At 36.5% G+C, this 20,959-nt stretch overlaps 1 protein-coding gene across 1 annotated transcript; it reads right to left on the bottom strand.

Annotated features, from left to right (window-relative positions):
* Window positions 1–14,654: 14,654 nt before the first annotated feature.
* On the bottom strand, window positions 14,655–19,843 carry LOC122398288 (polycomb protein Pcl). Its single transcript, XM_043398006.1, has 10 exons — window positions 19,613–19,843; window positions 18,436–18,581; window positions 18,105–18,305; window positions 17,796–17,987; window positions 17,388–17,560; window positions 16,814–17,009; window positions 16,461–16,702; window positions 16,171–16,362; window positions 15,862–16,078; window positions 14,655–15,581 (listed from the first exon to the last, which is right to left on the bottom strand). Exons 2-10 carry the CDS (start codon window positions 18,565–18,567, stop codon window positions 14,655–14,657), a joined length of 2,472 nt encoding a protein of 823 aa, XP_043253941.1. The 5' UTR covers window positions 18,568–18,581; window positions 19,613–19,843.
* Between the last annotated feature and the right edge of the window lie 1,116 nt (window positions 19,844–20,959).

The raw sequence follows: 20,959 nt of genomic DNA, 5'->3' as shown, positions 1-20,959 counted from the left end.
ATTGATAAGTACACCGCAAATCCTCTATTTTTTATTTTAAATTTTAATACATCATTTATTTAAAAACTAACTCGGCAAAAACGTATTTGCGACTCGAAATCGGTGTTATCAGACCGCATACCGGGGCGAAGAACATATGTGAAACTAAACGAGGAAGATCGCAGCCATTAGCTCATATTATTTGCTATGTAATTAATAGACTGCGGATCTTTATGCAAATTCACATTTTTATTAATAGAATTAATGAAACGGAAGCTTCGCAGAGGGCTGTCTCAACCCCTAAATATAATAATTCGTATCTTACTTTAAGTATTTCTTATATTGTTGCATATTAAATGCATTCTGTAGTTTTTTGAGGATTAAAATTTCCCATAAATGCATAAACATCCGCAGTCTAGTAATTAATGATTACATTAATTACATAGTAAATAATATGACCCGGGTCTCACCGCGAGGAGGTTGCTGCGAATGGAGACCCACCCTAGCCTCGCCCCAACCACCCTTCCTTTGGCGAGGAACTCGAATACCTATCCAAGAGAGAAGCTATCGAAAAGTTAGAAACGAACTACAAAGGTCCAATTCTTAAAAGAACTACCCAATGAAGAGATGAAGAACCTAACTAAATGTCAATACATGTGAGATGATACACATGTTTTCTAGAAACGAAATTGAAATGTGCAACTGCACGTACGAACTCTGATGAAAAGATGAAAAACCTAACAAAATGTTGATACATGTGAGATAGTCCATCACATGTTTTTTAGAAACGAAATTGAAATGTGCAACTGCACGTACGAACTCTGATGAAGAGATCAAAAACCTAACGAAATGTTGATACATGTGAGATAGTCCATCACATGTTTTTTAGAAACAAAATTGGAATGTGCAACTGCACGTACGAATCCTGATTATTAAAGTACCAATATGTACTTTATTATTAATTGTTTCTTCTTAAATTGATGGTTTTATTATGATAGTGCCTAATAAGACACTGAAGATCCAACCAGGAATGTGCAACTGCACGTATGGACCTTGCATATTAGAATACTTATATATACCTTAATATTAATCATTCCCACTTAAATTTACGCACCCGTTTCAGTAGTATTTAATAAAACGCTGGGGAACGCATGTAATCTTATAATCTATATACATTTGTACTTATATTCTAACGCAATCTGTGAAAACGAAGAAATACGAGGAAATATTTTCTTCTTGGTGTCTTCATCAATCCCACGATGTTTTTCTAAAACATACACTCATATACAATCAATATAACCGATATAAAACGAGGAAATATGACAAGATATTTTCTTCTTGGTGTCTTCATCAATCCCACGATGTTTCCCTGAAACATAAATAGAATTGTATGAAATATTTCTCTAAAAACGATCAAGATGGAATCCGTATACTATTACTAATTCCATTCTTCAATGATTGTATATCCTGTAACAAGAACTTGTTCAAAGAATTAATAGCTGAAACGAAAGTGTATTAATGGGCACAGAAGAAAATAATTATATACCGTCAAGATAACATATATTATTCAATTATGAAATTAATATTTTAACTAAAGCTTCCACGAATAAAAATTGGTATTAAAAAGTTTAAAAACATAAATATCGCGTGAAATTGAATGAAAAGTTAAATTCGTGTCAGTGTTAAGATAAATATGAAATAGATTGAAAATTTTATTCATTCGTTACCGTAGATTTTATTTTTCATTTCGTTGATCAAATAAAAAATTTTTCAAGAGGTATAGATTGCAATAATTATATTTTATTGTATTGAAAATTAAATTAGGTTCGTACAGAAAAATCAATAACGAACGAAAATGTCGATTCTACGCGGAAATTAACTATCAATATGAAATATCGAATTGCAATTTGCATATCCTTTTGATGTAAGCATTCTATTTTCCAACAATTAAAACAATGATCGCGAACAAACTTTGATTAATGCAAAGAATACAGAATATTTATAAAAAAATTCATTATTTATAAATAATAATTGAGTTGCAAACGTTATTATATCCCGTAAAAATTATCAACTCTAATACTGAATAATTAGTGATATAGTAGATATGTATATTAGAATCATGAATTTAATCTATGACACTAATTAATCATAATATAACATTTTTAAATGCATCACAAATCTGTGATAAAACTATATTCATAAAAATTGACCAGTACTTTCAAGCAGTATTTCCATTGACAAATATATAAAGAAAAGAATATATTTCACATAGTTAGGGTAAATTTTCCACTCATAAATTCAAAAAACAACCCGTGAGTGGATTTCTCTCGCAACTCTAATTTATAAAATAAAAAAGTATACGCGAGTGGTGCTTATTGTTCGAAAAATGAACCACGCGGGGTTACTTTATTAATGATATCGCGTGCACCAATGTTAAATAATACGCAACGCTAATTTAGATAACGACGTTGAGCCTTCTGAGGCTTTGTAGAATAGCAGCTTCTTCGTGATGATCCTGAAACAGTGGCCAGCGTCAAATTTTGGGCATTTAATCGCAACTCTAATAAAAAACGCGATAAATCAAGATCGCAACGCTAGTTTATAATAGAAAAATTCCAAACGCGATTTATAACAATAAAAGCAACCGCGAATGGTGATTATTCGCAACACTACCCTGAAAAGCAAACGCGAAAAATAGTAATTCGCAACGCTAAGAGCAAACCGATCAGTTCATTCGCAATGCTATTCTTAAGTAACAATAAAAGCAATCGCGTATGGAATTCGCAACGCTACCCTGAAAAGGAAACGCGAAAAATAGGAATTCGCAACTCTAGAAGCAAACGCGATTATTGTATATTCGTAACTCTATCTTTAATGGAAATATATTTATGATTCGCAACGCTAATTCAAATCGCGTTTTGCCCAAAAATGCTGGCGTCTTCAGTTGTAGCTACAAACATACATGCACGAAATAAACTAACTACTTCAAGCTACTTCAAACTACAATAGAATGGCACGTATGGGGATGAAGTTAGACGTTTTAAATATCGCAACACTACGGGGAAACAACGCGAGAAATCAACAATCGCAACGCTAATTTATAATAGAAAAATTACAAACGCGATTTATAACAATAAAAGCAATCGCGAATAGTAATTATTCGCAACGCTACTCTGAAAAGCAAACGCGAAAAATAGTGATTCGCAACTCTAATAGCAATCGCGTTTACTAATAATTCGCGACGCTATACTTAAAGCAAACACCCGGTTCGTAGGTTTGCAGAAAAGAATCGCGAATCGAGTTTAGTCGCAACACTGACATATCAACGCGATAAATATTTGTTCGCAACTCTACGAGCAAACGCGAACATTGTATATTATTCGCAACTCTAACTTTAATCAGGGGCTATTGGTACATGTACATACACATATACTGGCCACAAAATAATCTAACTACTACTAGTACTACAGTTAGGGTAGAATTTGGGCATTGAAAGTATCGCAACGCTAATTTATAACATGAAAATTGCAAACGCGGTTGATGTCCATTATATGTATAAAAGAGTAAAAAAAGCAACGCGAATCGTGATTATTCGCGACACTACCCTGAAAAGCAAACGCGAAAAATAGTATTTCGCAACTCTACGAGCAATCGCGTTTATCAATAATTCGCAACGCTATTTTTAAGCAAACATTCAGTACCTAAGTTTGCACAGAAACAAACGCGAATCGTGTCTAGTCGCAACACTACTCTGAAAAGGCAACGCGAAAAATAACAATTCGCAACTCTATAAGCAAACGCGATTATTGGATATTCGCAACTCTAAGTATATCATAACCGCGAGTTGCCCTGATGGCTGGCATGTATGGTGCAATCATGTACCAGGTACATGCATACGTGAGCCAGCAAGAAAAATAAACTAACTACAACTACAGACGAGTTAAGTGACAAAGTAGTAACAGGAATGACTTTTCATTCTCATCCGAGGATGAAAATGAAAAGCCATTTGTTGTAGCCCACTCTTGAAACAGTTTGTCAGGGCCTCTTCAACTCATGGAGTCTTTTCTTTCTTCGGCGGTCCTGCCGATGCCTGAAACTTACTTAAGACCGGGCTCGAGATTTTGTGCAATACGTAGTCTTCCAACAATATACGAATTGTTGGTCGAGCATACGTGGTGAATCTCGAGGGGAACGAACGTTTCGAAAGGGACCTAATCACGACCGCGAGCGCGAGAGAGCGACTTTAAGAGTCGCGCGATTCGAGGAGTCGAAAATAAAGCCGAAACAAACAGCATACACCGTTTGAATCAGCAAGATTTCTACTCTCGAAATCGTAACTACAGGAACAGAACTGCCACGCGAAAACGCGCCTACCCGAGTAACTAATGTGGACAGTCCTGCCCTGACCCTACCTACTTAGGTTTAAACACACACACCAGAGAATAAGTTACCTACCTACCTAACCCTATATTTAAAAAATTGCAAAACTCAATCATCCAAACAAACACTCCACGGTTCTCATTCTCAATGTCCGGGCGCGACCTAAACTAGAGAGGACTCCCCGGGGTTCCTCCGACACCCGGACATAACACTTCATTCACACTCTAATTGTGGACTTACTAGTTTCTGAGACTGACAAAGGCTAGTGATCTTTGCGTTCTTATATTATATAGATAAACGTATGTATAGAACGTTTCAATATATGGAATATAGTCTTTAATAAAATCTTTTGTATGGATGTATCATTCAAGATTGAAACATATTAAGATTCAAATCCATTAAGATCAACAGTATTCAAATAAATGATAAATTGAAATTTGATATTATTATTGATAAAAATCTAATGTTATAAAATTCTGTATGTAAATTGCAATCATAAAACATCTGAAACGACGCACTTCCACAACCTAACCACACACACACATGTGGACAGTACGTCGCGCACGATTCACTAGCCAATGTTAGTCGTCAATATGTCGTTGAATTGTTATAAATAAATTCATCGTGCCCCGTTGCCTTCGCTCATGCAAATAGCACCTGGGCATGTGCATGAACTTAGGCAACGAACACGGAAAAATTAGTCTGAAAATCCTGACTAGAAAAACTGGTTAATAGCTAAACGGTATTTCGTATCTAATTGTTAGTTAAGATGACTCGACTTGTTATATGTAATATATCAATAATAAAATACGATAATATTGAAAAATACTACTATTCGATAAAACTATTATAATTGAAATTGAATTATTTAAAATGAAAGACTCTACTTGAGATTTCATGATAAAAGAATTTACTTTAAAAATTGAAATGAATTCACTAAATTGTCAATCAAAATATTCAATTATCCTTGATCGATTTTGTCGTCAAAGTAAACTTTTTAAAAGATGAAACTAGTATCAAATGCATGTTACTTTGACTCAAAAATCGACCTGTCGCGAAATGCCTTCTTGCACGTTAAATCGCATGATAAATATAATGTTTTCACATTATATTAATTCATTTTCTATTCAATCATACAACTCATATAAAGTTAAGAAAAATATTTCATACATTCTATAAAGATTGTATATTTGTAAAAATTTTATAATAATCATAATGTGTACTATTCATTTGTAACATTAAGAAACGCGAGTGCAAGAAGACCCTAAAACCTGCTCTAAAAAATATAACAGTGGATGTTACTATTCACTTAACTCGTCAAAAATAGCAAGTATACAACTGGTCACCCGTGTTGATTCGGATCTTTCATCCTACAACATGGTTGGGGACCAGAGGAAACAAAATAGCATGCGACTTACCAGTGATGACTTGAAGTCCCCGAAGTCATCCATCAGTCATCCATCAGTCAGCATGGTCCTGCTGGTAAGATTCAGGTCCAGAGACTGTAACAAAAATGCAAGAAAACAATTAGAATCTATTGTTAAAATTATAGAGATTGTTAATTAACAAATTTCAAAGTATAAATTTATACTTACGTTGTTCGCTCGTGGTCCACCGCCCGATACCCCCCGGGTACTGCTGCTGGTTCCCAGGATCATACTCAGAAACTGTAAGAAAACTGTAAGAAAACAATTAGAATCTATTGTTAAAACTGTAGAGATTTTTAATTAAAAATTTCAAAGTATAAATTTATACTTACATTGTTTGCTCGTGGAGCATCGCCCAATAGTCCTCTTCGGTGATGCACTGACTCTAATTCCGGTAACGAGGAGTTTAAATTTCAAATTGAAAAAATAATTAATTTGATTGGAAAATTAAATTAAATTAGATTACCGCGATCGAAGATTGAAATCGGCGAACAAATGATTCTATTATCGCGATTCAGAAAACAAGGAGAGCCACGGTGCTCTGGAAGTAATTTAATACTGCGTAGAAAAACACTGCTTCTATTCTCGCGTTTGCCTATCACCGTAAACGACAACGTACTCGGGGTCACTTTGCCCCGAGAAACAAACTTGTTGCTACGTACAATCACTGAATCTACCGGCCGCATTGCGCGCGGCCAACAAATTTCCTGGAAAGAAAAGAGCTGAAAAGAAAGGGACAGGAGACAAGAAACACAACAAGCACGCCTGTGCTTAGCCTACTGGTTTTCTTTTTTCATCTTTTTACAAGAGTTCGTCAACAGAAATACTGCTTTACTTAGTACTACTGCATACATAATTTGCCACGTAAAAGTTCAATGCCACGAAGGCGAAATATTCTCAATCAATGAGAATTTCAACGATAAAATATTATTTACGAAAATAATTACGTACAAGTAATTATTCAATTTATAAATATTATATCACTAACTTTCATAGTTAGAGTTGTAAGCATGATTATGTTTACTTTATCGAACGTTAAAATATCCGGTAATTTTTATAAATATTCCGAAATTTGCAAAAATCAAAGTTCGTTGGTTATTTGTACTCGAATATTCCAACTCCGTAGTTAGTACATTTTCTTAAACTTGCATCGAAATATATATGCAAATTGCAATTACAACAATTCATAAAGAATAATAAACAATCAATTAAATGAATAACACTCGGAAATATTCAATCGCGATCAGAATACAGTTAAATATAAACTATTCCAATTTATCGTCGATATTTACCGACGCCATTTCTGTATACTTCGATATATCGAAGTGGATAAAAAGTTTGTCAAAGATTTTCAGAATTTATCTTAACAATGACCGATTATAAAATTATGATCATGCTTGCAACGAATGATTTAATAAAGGAATAAAAATATATAAATATTAATATACCCGTTAATTGTTGTTATAATTACTTAAACGTTACCAATACTCCCTCCAAAATTTGTCGACTCGTCTGCCATCTGTTATGGTGTTTCATGGCGCCGAATTTCAATCAGGGACTGCGATAGAAATGAAATACAAATTAAATCGTAATTAAGCAATAATTGATAATAATGAAGAAATATTAAAAGGTTAGAAACTCGTATGTACCTCGTTGGTCGCGAAACGCCGTAACAAGTCTTATTATTTCTTAATTTCGAATTCCAATAAGAGCCTATAACAGAAACGAAAGAACGATGCATTAAAGTACACAAACGATTATTACAATTAAGTAATGATTAAATCGAAACCGTATTGCAAGAGATCGTAAGTAGTAATATGCGAGTAGTAATAGTGGAAGGATAAACAGGTTAGAAATACGCACCTCGGTCGCGAAACACCGATACGTCTCGACACGTCCTGCTATGTTTATTTTCAAAGTATGAATGATGACCGTCCGCTGTGCTCGGCAACGCTCGCGAATTAGGCGGCGGGGTGGGGAAGCTCCGATGTCTCGCGAAGCTTGCATTACGAACCCGAGGGATGCCTCAGATAGAAACCGCGGATAGACCGATTTTAGCAAATTATTTACAACTTTAACTAGTCAAGGAATCGAAAAATAATTCATACTTTTCAACTCGTATGCATTTACACGCACTAGCTGCTATCACACTAATTCAGTGAGTTCCTCGACTGACCGCCATCCATGAGTAGAGGCCGCCAAAATCACCTCCGAATTTTCAGGTCGGTATGGCAGTCAGATTCGGCCACGAAAATCCATAGGGTGCGAGGTCTACTCGTATACCTCGTCTGTGCACGTATATCTGATCTATGACATTACCATGAATTTAAAATAATTTCTTTAAATATCGGATAAAATTGCTAATAATAGCCTGTGCATCGTGTAAGGAAAGAAAGATTTTTCCACGTTTCTTACCATTACCTGTTTCAGTAGTTCAATTGATTATTGGTTTTTCTATCAGGTCGTGCGTAAATGGAGATATCTGAAATGAAAATGGTTTTATTTCACACAGCATTGAAGAGGTCATGAAGAATTCACTTTATTAAACGACGAAAGGAAACAAAAATGATCGCTGAGCACAGCGACGATCGCAATATTCGTACAAAGTGCAGGCGGTGTATATACAGACTCCCTCTCGCTACTGAATTAATATTAAGAATGGAAATGTACGCGGAAACGTAATCAAGGGATCCTCGAATCGAGCGGTTTATCACACGGGAATTGCAGTCATTTTTCTCTTCGTTTTGTTTACGGCGTAAACGCGAGTAAAAATCGCGTGATACGCTGTACAGCGCTGCCTCGCTTCTTGCATCAAACTGCGTTAGGGATACTTGCAACGGAACCCACCACTGTTTGTATTTCTTCGACTCGAGTGGCCAGCAACAGTATTATTAAAAACCTGTTCGAATTTGAGCGGTTCAAAAAACAAAGTCTCGCTCAAACTTATTCGCATAAAACCTGGACGGTTCTGTTTAAATTGCAAGAAGAGAGGCATTACCGTATTATCTTCGATAGAGCGAATTTACGATTCTCGAAAATCTGAAATTTTTTTTTCTAATAATTTCTTTCTATCGGTTGAACTTGGAAAATTTCATAGGAACCGGTACGTCGACAGATCGCTCGTTTACGTTTGTCTCTTTCCTTCGATTTAGAGTCTATAATCGCACGCAAACCCAGACATCCTTTCTCGCTTTTAATTCCTCACGCACGCATAATCACTCTTCGCTTAAAGAAATACAGAGTTCCGATTCTTCGTTTTCTTTACATGAATCTCGTGGGCCGTTCAAAGGAATTCTATATAAAAATCAGGAAAATAGCTATTAAACATCGATTGCAGGCGTTTCGGGGCGTCGAAGAAAAAATTATTAGCAATTCACGGCACTTCGAACGAGTTTTCGTTGAGGTATTCGCAGAAGGTCGTCTTCCTATACATTTACAAAGTATTGGAGAAAAGTGTTTATGAATTTTAGAGCACATGGTATTTATTAGAAACCGTAGAAAATATTGTGTAAGCGTAAATTTACTTTTTCTTTGTTATTCGTTCCATGTCGTGTAAAAAAAGACAAAAATCTCTGTATTTAAATATTGCGGGCTTTCTTTTGTGAAAATATCCTCTTTTCTATTCGGTAATAGTACTTATCAAGTATAGATTATTTTAGTAGTAAATTATATCTTCCTATTAAAATAATGTGCTCGTACAAATTAATTTGTCATTTGTTCCGTTTCTCTGTATTAAAAACATCAACGTTTGCTTTATTATTAAATATTCATTTATATACACTTCGCTATTTAATAAACGAAATTTTTGACGCAATAGATTGCTTTCTAACTAGATTTCTTTAAAGCGAGACATCGAGAAATTGTATTCCCTTTCGTTTAAAATTAATAATCGTTTTCGTTTGAAATATAGTGTTTATTAAATATGTATATTCGGCACCTCTGAACAATTTTCTGTATAAAAGTAATTCACGCAATAGAGCGTTGTATTTACACGGAGGTTTCAAGTATCGTTGCTTCGATGCCTGTTGCTAATAATTTTTCTTCGATCGTGTTTGTTCTCATTTCGAGAAAAATGCAGTTCACGGTCGATTAAATGCATCTGTTTCGCTGCGAGATCCGCCATTCACAGATATTCCGGTAACCAGCGCCTGAATTAAAATTAATTTTGTTCGAAACAAATCGACGAAAACCGAACGATTCGATTCGACTGATCGACACACGCATAATTTATTCTATTATATTACAGGATTATATCGTTTTCAACGCAAATGCAAGAAACTCGACTGCTCCGCTCATTTTCATAAATATTTCCAAAAGCAGAAACCAAATATTTGCTGAATATTAAATTCAAATAAGGTATTAGCAGAAATAGAGAGAGTCCTTCGCTGTTGCTGTTAATACAAGAATTCAAGACGACGAAATTCATCATTCCTCCTTAAAAAATATACCTCTGTTCCTCGGTCTATACGAAAGTGAAAATTTTCTGTATAATTTCCCGACCTATCGTTTAAAAAGTTTCTCTAATCCCGTCTAAACGACAAACTGTAAAAAACTATTTTCTTTTTTCAACCCTCTAATAATAAAATCGTGAATCAAACTTCTTTTATATACAAATCAAGCTGCTAGTACTTGGATAATCGTACGCGACGATGATTTTTCTGAAACCTAAAACGACCAGAATCACACAGTGTCACGGAAATATTTCGTATAACGAACACGTAGATGATTATTCTCGAAATTATAAATCGAATCGAATACCTTTGCTCGCAAGAAGCTTCCACAACGAAAGAACGATGTCTCGCGGAAACCTCGCACGGAAACGATACATCGAATGCGCGCGCCGGAAGTGGCCCCGAGAACAGTCCCCCGAGTTTCACATTATAATCGTACAAACATTACGCAACGTACAACTACGCATTCCTGACGTACTCGTGAAATGTATCTGTGTTAAAAAATTGGAGCTGAAAGGTAGGGGTTGTATCTGAGGGGAGGATATTTACACATATACGATACTGGCAGTACATCTTTACCTTCTTCCACTTTCCGCTGACGCTGATCCAGCATGGATCGTTCGGTACAATTGTTCGTCGTGATCAATGAACTAATAAACGTTCCCTTGTTCTCGCGTAATAGCTCAAGGACCGCAGTTCTTTCCCTATCATCTACGCTTTGTACAAGATTCTTTTCTAAGCGGAGTTCGATGCTTTCGTTTCTCTTGCCGCCATCGACACCACTCTCTCGTGCAAATCTAGCCCCAGACTGGACAGACCAACAGACGAAACTGTGACTCGAGACTTTCCAACGTAACAGCGACAATAGTATTCGTCTATCGTTTTGCTGCAATTTCCGAGCGGTGCCGCTTAACTCGTTCGCTGCTATTGGCGCTGACCATACGCTCATCGACACATATCATCGATTAGTTGATCAACCGACAATATTACATAATTATAATTATTATATAATCGTACAATTATATTGTGTAATTATAACTATTATCACAGTGAAAGGGTTAATAAACATCACGCGTGAATGTAGAGCAATCGTGATTTCGAAATTCTCTTGTTTCGTGTTCGTCGATCTAGCCTGGACCCTGTCGTAAGACCCTAGTAAAACAGATCGCCACGGTGATGAAAGACAGTCGCTTTCGTAGAACTTACACGGTAGATTCGTGATACAAAACATCGCGAGAATGTAACAGAAACAGAAAATAAGAAGAGAAAGTCGTTTAACAATACAATGCGGCGACGCAACGCGCGATTAAATTAGTGCGTGATTAACTTGGGTTAACACGTCGATACGCAGGAGCACAGATTCCCCATTCGTGTTCTCCGATTCGCCTAACCCTTTCTTGCTTGCAAAGTGCTTCGCGACTAGTAAAAGAAATAGTCAGAACTAACAAAAAGAAACGTAAACAGAGTGTCCCTAAGGACTTCAAAACAAACTTGCACTGTGTATCTCCCAGAATAATCGTCATACCAATTGTAAACTGAAGCCTGATCACACGTTTCTATTAGGGTGGGTCAGACCTGGGCAAACTTTATTTAAAATTAAAAGAAACAACTGTTTTGAAATAACATTTCAGTCTTTTATTTCCTAAAACGTTAGAAGGAAGTAACTATTTATTTGAAATAATAATTATTCGAAAGTCCCGAATTCCAGGTCTAGTATGGGCAAGTTTGCTTTGAAACCAGTGTAATTTATTCGTCAAAACCATTCAGCGTTAAAAGGGTTAAGGCGAATCATCAGAACGAAATCGTCCAAGTTTCGGCATCAAGGAGAAACAGTTCTCTGCGCAAAAAAAAAAAACAAAAAAAACGGCTTAAGTTGTACTTAAGTTCTTCGCTCGTGGCTCATCGCGAACGCGCCAACGAACGAACCTGGAAACTAAACGCAAACGGTTCGTTTAATTAAAAATTAATATATCATAGCACAATATTGTTTAACGTTGTTTATTAAATATAACTTAGAGACGTTTGGCAGTGTATCCGTCCAACATTACCTATACCGTTCCTTTAGAGAGTACGAGCTCGCTGCGATGCGCTCAAAGAAACACACATAATAACAAAAATTTCATCTCGCGACTTGCGTAAATGCATTAATGTTTCAACACACTCGAACATATGTTCTTTTAGCTATCCGAAGACAATCGAAAGGATTTCCGTTCAAATATTTTTTAGCAGTTTGTGTATGTAAAACAAAATGAGCGTAACTGGCGGAGGCTTCTGTACAATGATTTGTAACTCGAAGAATTACCATCGCTGGAATTTATGAGCTTTCGAAGACCGAAGTCGTCTCAGCGTTAGAAGGGCTCTCTAAAGGAGTCACAATGCAAATGATTATTACACGTAGTAGTTTAAATAAATAACGCTTAAAAATACCTATCTTAGGTAAGTCTGTCTAAGCATGAATGACTCGCGGCTTTTCTCGCACCCAGATTTTGGGGAAACTCGTGTCGTTCGTGTATACAGTCGAATTTTAGCATAATTAAACATTACGGAAAGAAAAAAAGAAAACGAAACGCGACTATAAAACTTGCTCCAAGAGATCTATGAAACGCGACATTTCTTTCAATTCTTTGCACTTTTGGTATTTCAAGAAAGACTGATCGCTAGACGACTATTCTACCGCAATAATTTCTCGTTGCACATCGTTAATAATTTACTTCCACGCAACTGATCGTTCGAAACAACTTCGTAGAAAACTTAAGTTGTACAACAAAGTGCAGTCGTACGGACAAACAAGTTCTTCGACGTTCCTAATAAGCTCTCTTTCGACTCGAGACATTAACAAGAAACAATCTGATATCTACATATTTCTGATCGATAAATCCCGACCGCAGATTCCGTGTAAATTAAATGCATCGAACGAATCGTATATGGAATAAAATATTTTTAGTACAAAAACGTGCCTTAAAATCTGTCCCATGAAACTCGAAAAACTGTCCGTTTGAAATTCTGCAAGAATGTTGTTCACACGAATATCTATCACACACGAATGAATACTTTTCATGCCCTACAATTTTAATATAACAAGAACAGTATAAAGATTTCCTACGTCTCGAGTTCTCGAAATTATTCCACGCTGGAAAAACCGCATAGAGAAATTTACAACGTTACCATCGCACAGATAACTTGACCAATCACTTACGTACTCAGTTTGTGGTTCTTTAAATTTTACGTTATACGAAATAGGTATATTGTTTCTTCCCTTAGTCTTGTATATTAGTGAGCAATGCTAGAGCTGTATCTTCATCGTCTTGAACCGTCGTATCTACGAAATCATCCTCGAAGTTTGTATAAATTATTACGTCCCCACGGAAAAAACCGTCAGAAATTGATTTTCTATTACTACATGTATAGCGGCACGATCGCGAGATGCGGCAGCAGAAGACAAAATGGCGCATGACGGTAATAAATGTGCACGCAACGGAATTATTTTGATTTCGTTTACCTGTCTCGTGCGGGGTAACAGTTCAAGATGATCAAATTACAGAAGCGGATGTCTATCTCTACGATTGTATTGAAAAATAACCTTTGCAGGATATCTGCCTTTTACTTTTTTTCTTTTTTACTCTTTAACACTAACTACTAACGTTCGCTAGTATGTTAGCTCAAGTGAGAGGAACAACTGTCAGTTTCAATTCACTCCCCTTGTCGTAATCATGGTCTGCTCCGCAATTCAAATGGAGCGATTGGCCAATCTCTAATGAAATGTAAAGCCGGCGCAAATGGTTTTGCTTTACATGGTTCATAATCATCGATTTTCTCTGCGAAACTACTATGCTACAATATGTACAGTTTACAAGCAATGTATTTGACTGTTCTGGCAAATGTTCCTCGCGCACGCGCTTCTATTTGCTTTGTATGAAAAATACATGTATAGAAACGTTAGTCGAATTTTACGCGTTGAATTATGGACGGTACATTTTCAATGTAACATGAACTCAAGTAATGAAAAATATTCATTTTAAAGTATGCAAGCAAAAAAAAGAAAAAGAAAGAAAAAATAAACCATCGAAATGACGTTACCTGAAATAACCAGCGAAACGAATTCATTGTCCAGCAATGAAGTTTGTCGTTGACGGAATAGTGTCTTCGCAAGACTCTCAATTGTTCACGAACGAAACGAAACACACATTTGCGAGAACAGTCACGCACATCGTACACCAATTAATACGTACTTATTACATAAACATGTGTAACGAATGGCAGTGCATGTGACACGGATCAATTTGTCACTAATCATCTGTTCCGAACACCGAGCTCTCTAGAAAGATGGAAGATCAGCGATTGATCGCTGTCCCCGCTCGACGTCCACAAACATTGTATACGATTCAAATATATTTAACCGTAAACAAATTATTTATTGTTAAGTATTAAGTCCCTCCCACTCGATAAGGTATTGAGTCTGACCGTTTGGCCCTAACCTCTTCGCTTTAATGACGAACTTCTCGCCAGCAGCGATTCTGTTAGCTGCTCCGAAATATATGTTCACCGATGACTTCAGATCATCCAGAGATATGTCGGGTGCACTTTGTTTTACTGGCGAACACTTTGGGGACGAAGGTACGCTACCTTTTTTCTGCGGCTGCGGATCCGGCGGGGGTAATTTATCATTGCTCTGACGTTGCCTCAGTCTCCTACCATTTAAGGCATAATCAACACAATTTCCAATTTGACTACTGGCACTGCTCGAGGCACCGTTAAACGAACTCCTTAAATTCCTTGCAAATTCACTTTTAATCTCGTTATTACGCGCGGGCAAGATGGCCGCAGTCTTACTAGCAGTATGTTGGGACTGTTGCTGCAATTGTTGTTGCGACGGACGACCTCTCCGATGCTGACGTCTACGTTTAACTTGCCCGTTTCTGTCTATGATAATGTCTTTCTCTGACAACTGCCGTTTAGCTGGCCGCACTATCGGCGGCTGAGATATGACAGGAGTGAGCGGCAGAGGCAACGTAATTGGACACGGATTGTATGGCGGAGTACTCGAATTTGTTTGACTCAGATGAACAGGTATACCCAATAATTCACTGAGATTTCTAAAAGGATTATTCTTGCCTTCAAAGTCTTTGGGTGGTGGAATAAAGGAATCCAAAGTGCCTCTTGAACTGGTTTCATCCCCACTTGTATCCGCAGGTGTTGACGGCGGTAATGGATGCATCAGTTCCACAGAACTAGGTACAGATAATTCCGATATACTCGAAGTTGTAGCTGGTGGTGTGGGAGGGCCAGAAACCGAAGTAGGAGGTGTTGGTGGTAGATCAGATGCTTCCGAACTTCGGGACTTACTCTGAACAACGCAACAAAAAAACTATGTTATATTTCTCGCGTATAAATATAATAGTGATCTTAAAAACTGAAACAAGTTCTGGCTCTTCCCCAGTATCTAAGCGAAGATACAAACAACTGACAATAGAATAAGTTGAATCCCGCAATGGCGACTATCTTTTGATGAACTTTTCTTTTTTTTTAGTTATTACGAATAAGACTCGTAGTATTAAATATTTTCGAGCATGTATCCCAGTTTCTAATATCACCCAACATATAATGTTATTTGTACTACTATATACCTTGGCTATAGCGTTCTTCAATAATTTTCTTGCTTTACGGTATCTAGCTTCTCTAACGCCCTGTGCCTTGCTTAACGAGCCATCACCTTTTTCTCTCTTCTTGTGTTTACGTAACATTCGTTCCCGAGAGCTACCTAATGCCATCAAGCGTCTTCTTCTTTGTAAACTCAGTTTAGGGAATGGGAATGATTTCTTTACAAAACCACCTCCGCTATACCTTGAATTAATTTTAAATAACAAAATGAAGCATCGGTTCTGTGGCTTGTTGATTAAATTATTTATACTGTGTATTTTATGTACCTTACATACCTTTCTCTTAGAGACTGTGTGGACTGACTTGGTGGACTTGGACTCGGGCACGAACTTTGTTCAGCTTCTGAATTTTGATAAATTGTTCCGCGCATTACCACATCCGATGGATTTACGGGAATTTCTAAATTCTCAGCTGTGCTGTGCTTTAGCGCAATCAACTGTTTTGTACTCTCTGGTAAACTTATCGGTCTGAAACAACACGATTTTGTTTCAAATATAAGGAGTAATAGATTAATTGATTGACAGTGTCAGTAATGGATATTTTGATTAATATTGAAGCAACTAACCCTGTAGGTGGAGGAAGATATTGCAGTCTTTTATTAGCACCCCAGCATCTACGTAACACTGAATCATCTATTACGCCGGTTGCTGGAAGATTAACAATCGGACACGGCGGCGGCAATCTAACTCTGAGTCCCCATATTGTAGTACGCTTCTTTATTTCTCTGCCACATTTGAACCTGTTCCTATTATTTGTCAATATTGCTAGTATAGATTCTCTGCGAATTTGAGCACTGACATCCCTGATCTAACAGTAACAAATACATACCCATATTTGTGAAAAATTTAATTATAAATACCATTTAAAAACTGAAAACGCTTTAAACTTGCACTCGTAAAATTAATGAACGATCCTCACCCGTGGTGGAAGCTGCAAAGTATTCCAATTATCATTGGCATAAGGTACAATAACAGTGTCCAAATCATAATACTTTTTAGCATTGTAAACAGTCAAATTGTACAACATCAGGTGCACCAGATCTACCCACTTTAACTCTAGTCGCCGTACGAATTCTTTGCCATAATTGCACATTGAACAAACAAAAACGTAAAACCTAGAAATATTATCAAACATGAATTATATTTTAAAGACAACAAAATTGGGAGTAAGAAAAATTTCAATTTTTCCCTTAACCCCCCCGAACCGACGTCGTTTGAAACAAATCTTTCTACACAGTTGACGCGAAATCGATATCTCGATGTATCGATACAACACGTTGTACGATTAGTTTCAATTATTAAGAGGATTTTATTCAATGTGGTTTTCAGTATTGTACAAAATAATTAAGAATCAAATTGACGCATTGAATACGTATCTGCCGCATACACGACATATCGGCGTAAGCTGTTTAAAATAAGGCGGATGATCACAGTTGATAGCTCGACACTGATGTCGGGTCGAAGTGGTTAATATTTCTGTTGCTCCTACTCACCTATCTCCACTGTATAAAGGATAAGCTAAGCAACTAACGCATTTTTCGTGAAACCATTGCTTGCAACGAGCGCACTGCAACATTTGTGTATACCACTCTCCATTGAGTCCACAATAACAATAAATTTGTTCGGCATTTACTCTATGATGTGCATCCCAAATTAACATGTTAGGCTGGAATAAAACATTAGGTATTGATTCTGTAAATCGTCTGTTTCCATTTAATTAAACAATATAGTTTAAAATAAAAAATAGGAAACGGATATTTTATTTATTTTTTACTATCCACAATATTTTCTTTCGTCAGAATTTTGTTTTATAAATAAGTATTTTTAAAAGGAAGTGCATTTAAAAAGAAATTTTTATTTCTTAAATTATTTTAAAATAATCTATAGTTTTGAATACTTACATCATACGGCAACTTGGTCATATCATCTGGTGGTGGCTGAGGTTGGTCCCTACCACTGCAAACTTTTCTTATACTTGCCTTTACCATAGAAGTTTTTGGCTCCACAATTTCACGCGTCCGTGGTTGACTATCTACACATCTTTTACACATCCAATGTGCCTCTGCTGCTGTTTCTTCTTTTGAAATCTGAGGCTGTAAATATATATTCTTGTTTTTCTTATCTCATAACATATGTCTATGCCATGAAACAACCATAGAAAAATCATAAAATCAATATTTTGAATGAAAAAAAGACTTGTTTGTTACTACCTGGTGACAAAGTTGATGATAACCACGTCCACATTTGTCACAAACAATAATGTCATTATCAGTCTTAGGCTGAGATTTTTTGCAAAGAACACACATAACATCAGAATCTGGCATTGATAGCTTTGTCAGCTCTTTAACGGAGGACCAGGAGGAGGTATTGTCCATGAATTTGACAAGGCATCTTTCCCTTGCCAAATCCACCTATACACGAACAATGTTTAAAATGGTAAACAGCTCACATATGTTAAACTTAAGGGCAATAGATAATGGTGATGAATTTTAATAAGATATTTTTAAGATATGGCCATTTGTAGAAAGTATACAAATGTACCTCAACAATTGTTCCAAGATAATATTTGCCATCTTTATGTTGAAGAAGGACATCATCTCCATGAGAGAAACCCAACTTCTGTTCCCTCGTAGTACTATCCGGCGCTGCCAGACTTTCTTCTGGCTCTGACATTTTCTACCCTGTTTCTATAGTTGCACATAACAATAAAACACAATTTACAATCAAAATGTATCGAAACAACTGAAAACAGAAAATTGTTCTTTGGCTTAGTTGATATATTACAAAGTTAATATTATCAAAAGAATATTTTGGTCATTGGTTGTACTAACATTTTATAAAACACAGTACATTTTTTAAGTCATCTAGTATAAATGTACTTTAACATAAATAAAAATGATAGATTATTATAACATAATAAAATAAATTTATTTTCATATAGCAGATACTTTCTATGTTACATATACATAGTAATTCTTATGTGCATATATGTTAGGCTATCATTTGATTCTAGAACCATAAAATTCACATATACAGTTGGTCTCTTATGACAACAAATTATAAAATGCATTCCAAAGAGATAAGATCACACATAGCAAAATAATGATTGCATTAAAAAAAGGAGCAACAGTTTGGTCGACGAATAATGTTAACGTTTCGGTATTATCTAAAAATGTTTGTTGAAATCCGAGAGGAAAGCAAGTCTTACATGCACGTACACATAATGCTTGGTCCACGCAAATGTGCGAAATAGATAGTCGTCCGGCGAAATCATTCATTTACGTCCATTACAATCGGCGATAAGTACGTTACGAGAATCGAAAAATGTAACGCGAAAACCTGCGAAAGAAATAACGACCATATGATCGGCATCTCATTAAAAACCAGTCTGCGCCGCTCTCGCTCTCGTTAACGAACGAGAGCACCTACGAACGCTGTTTCTAAACAAGAGAAAACGTCGCGCTCGAGCAGACACACGGCCGAGAACTTTTTAATCGCCGATGACAAGCGTCGTGCGAAACGAGACTTTCCGTCGATCTAGGAAAAACACGACCTCTAAAGTCGATCAATTGACGAAGACACTGGCGATACGGTAGATACGAGCAACCCCCGGGACAGCTCCTAGCACCGGGCGGTGCTTGAACCCGGTGGTGGTGTTTTTGGGACGGAAGACCGCGCGAATATCGTTTGATCTCTGTGGACCGCTTTTATGTCGTACCTCAGTGTCTTGGCCGTGGAATCACACGCGACGTTCGGGCCTCATTTTCCGATTCCCGTCAGCCATTTACAACCATGGGGGCCCCGCCACGGTCGGTCGCTCCGAGACACACAATCGCGGCGCGGCAAAACTCTACACCGTGAAGTCAGGACGGCCACACGCCGGCGTGCATGCAGCCGCAACGATCACGACGGCGCCAGGGCACCCACGTCGGCCACCCTCAGGATCACCACACGCCCTTAGTCACGAACATCACCGCGACGAAGTCGGTGCACTTTCATTGTGTCCCTTGAAAATTCGAACGAGTACCGTCCGCCATGTTCGGGGAAACACTTGCTAGAGACTACGTTGATCAAATCAGCTACTATGGTGGCAGTGCTCCCTCCAGGGGTGTCTAACGAAACAAGGTTGCCCCCTTCTTGGTTTGCGCTCAAAATTCTATAGTACGTTTCATGAATTAATGAAGAAGTTGGATGCGATCACAGTTTGTCTTATAATTGTCACATGACGGAAATATATCAAAATCTAGCAATCAGAAGCAACTATTTAAACTAACATTTTTGTCTTTTATTTTCTACAATATTATTTGGAAATAACCGAAGTATTTCTAATAATAAACTGTATATATTACAGTTTCATTTCCTTTTCATCCATAGAGTATGCTATCAAAGTTTCTATGAGAACCTGTTGGACTCGCTATTTACTTATGATTTATATAAATCAGAGTGTACATACCACACCATGTATTTGGAGTTGTACGTAAATATGATGATCGATAATATCAAAATATCAATGGAGTATATATGTTATACTAATTTCGTTTGTTGATTATATCATTATTCATTCATAATTTTGACGATGCAAAAAGATTTGTAATTTCATTTACTGGAAGATTTCTAAACACGTCTAGTTGTAACACATTAATTATAGTTATTTGGAATACTATCTCAAACAACGTGATTTTAACAATATAATAACTATCTAATTAATCTAAATGTATCCGATTATAGGAATTGTAAAATGTTTTAGTGTTATTTATGTATACAAATAACTTACATTTGTATGGATTAGGAAAATAGCCTTTATCAATACGATCCTGGTGCAATCACATGGTTTTATTTGATTCCATTTCATCGTCTTATGGAACGTACTATAGTCAGAAAGTACAATACTTTGGCAAAATTTATAAAGTATTTCGGATCAACTTGTTAATATTACGAAACACGATTATATTTGATAAGTATCCTAACCCTATAAATTTTCTACGAACGGGTATTTGAAATTTCAACGAATGTTTTGTAGAGATATTTTCGGTTTTATTTTACTACCAGTTGCAAGAAGCAGCTA

Source organism: Colletes gigas, unplaced genomic scaffold (assembly GCF_013123115.1).
Source record: "Colletes gigas isolate AHSC1104 unplaced genomic scaffold, ASM1312311v1 Colletes_gigas_Sc00011, whole genome shotgun sequence".
Taxonomy (NCBI): domain Eukaryota; kingdom Metazoa; phylum Arthropoda; class Insecta; order Hymenoptera; family Colletidae; genus Colletes; species Colletes gigas.
Note: the sequence above shows the minus strand (reverse complement) of the source record. Positions and strands in the feature narration are given on the sequence as shown.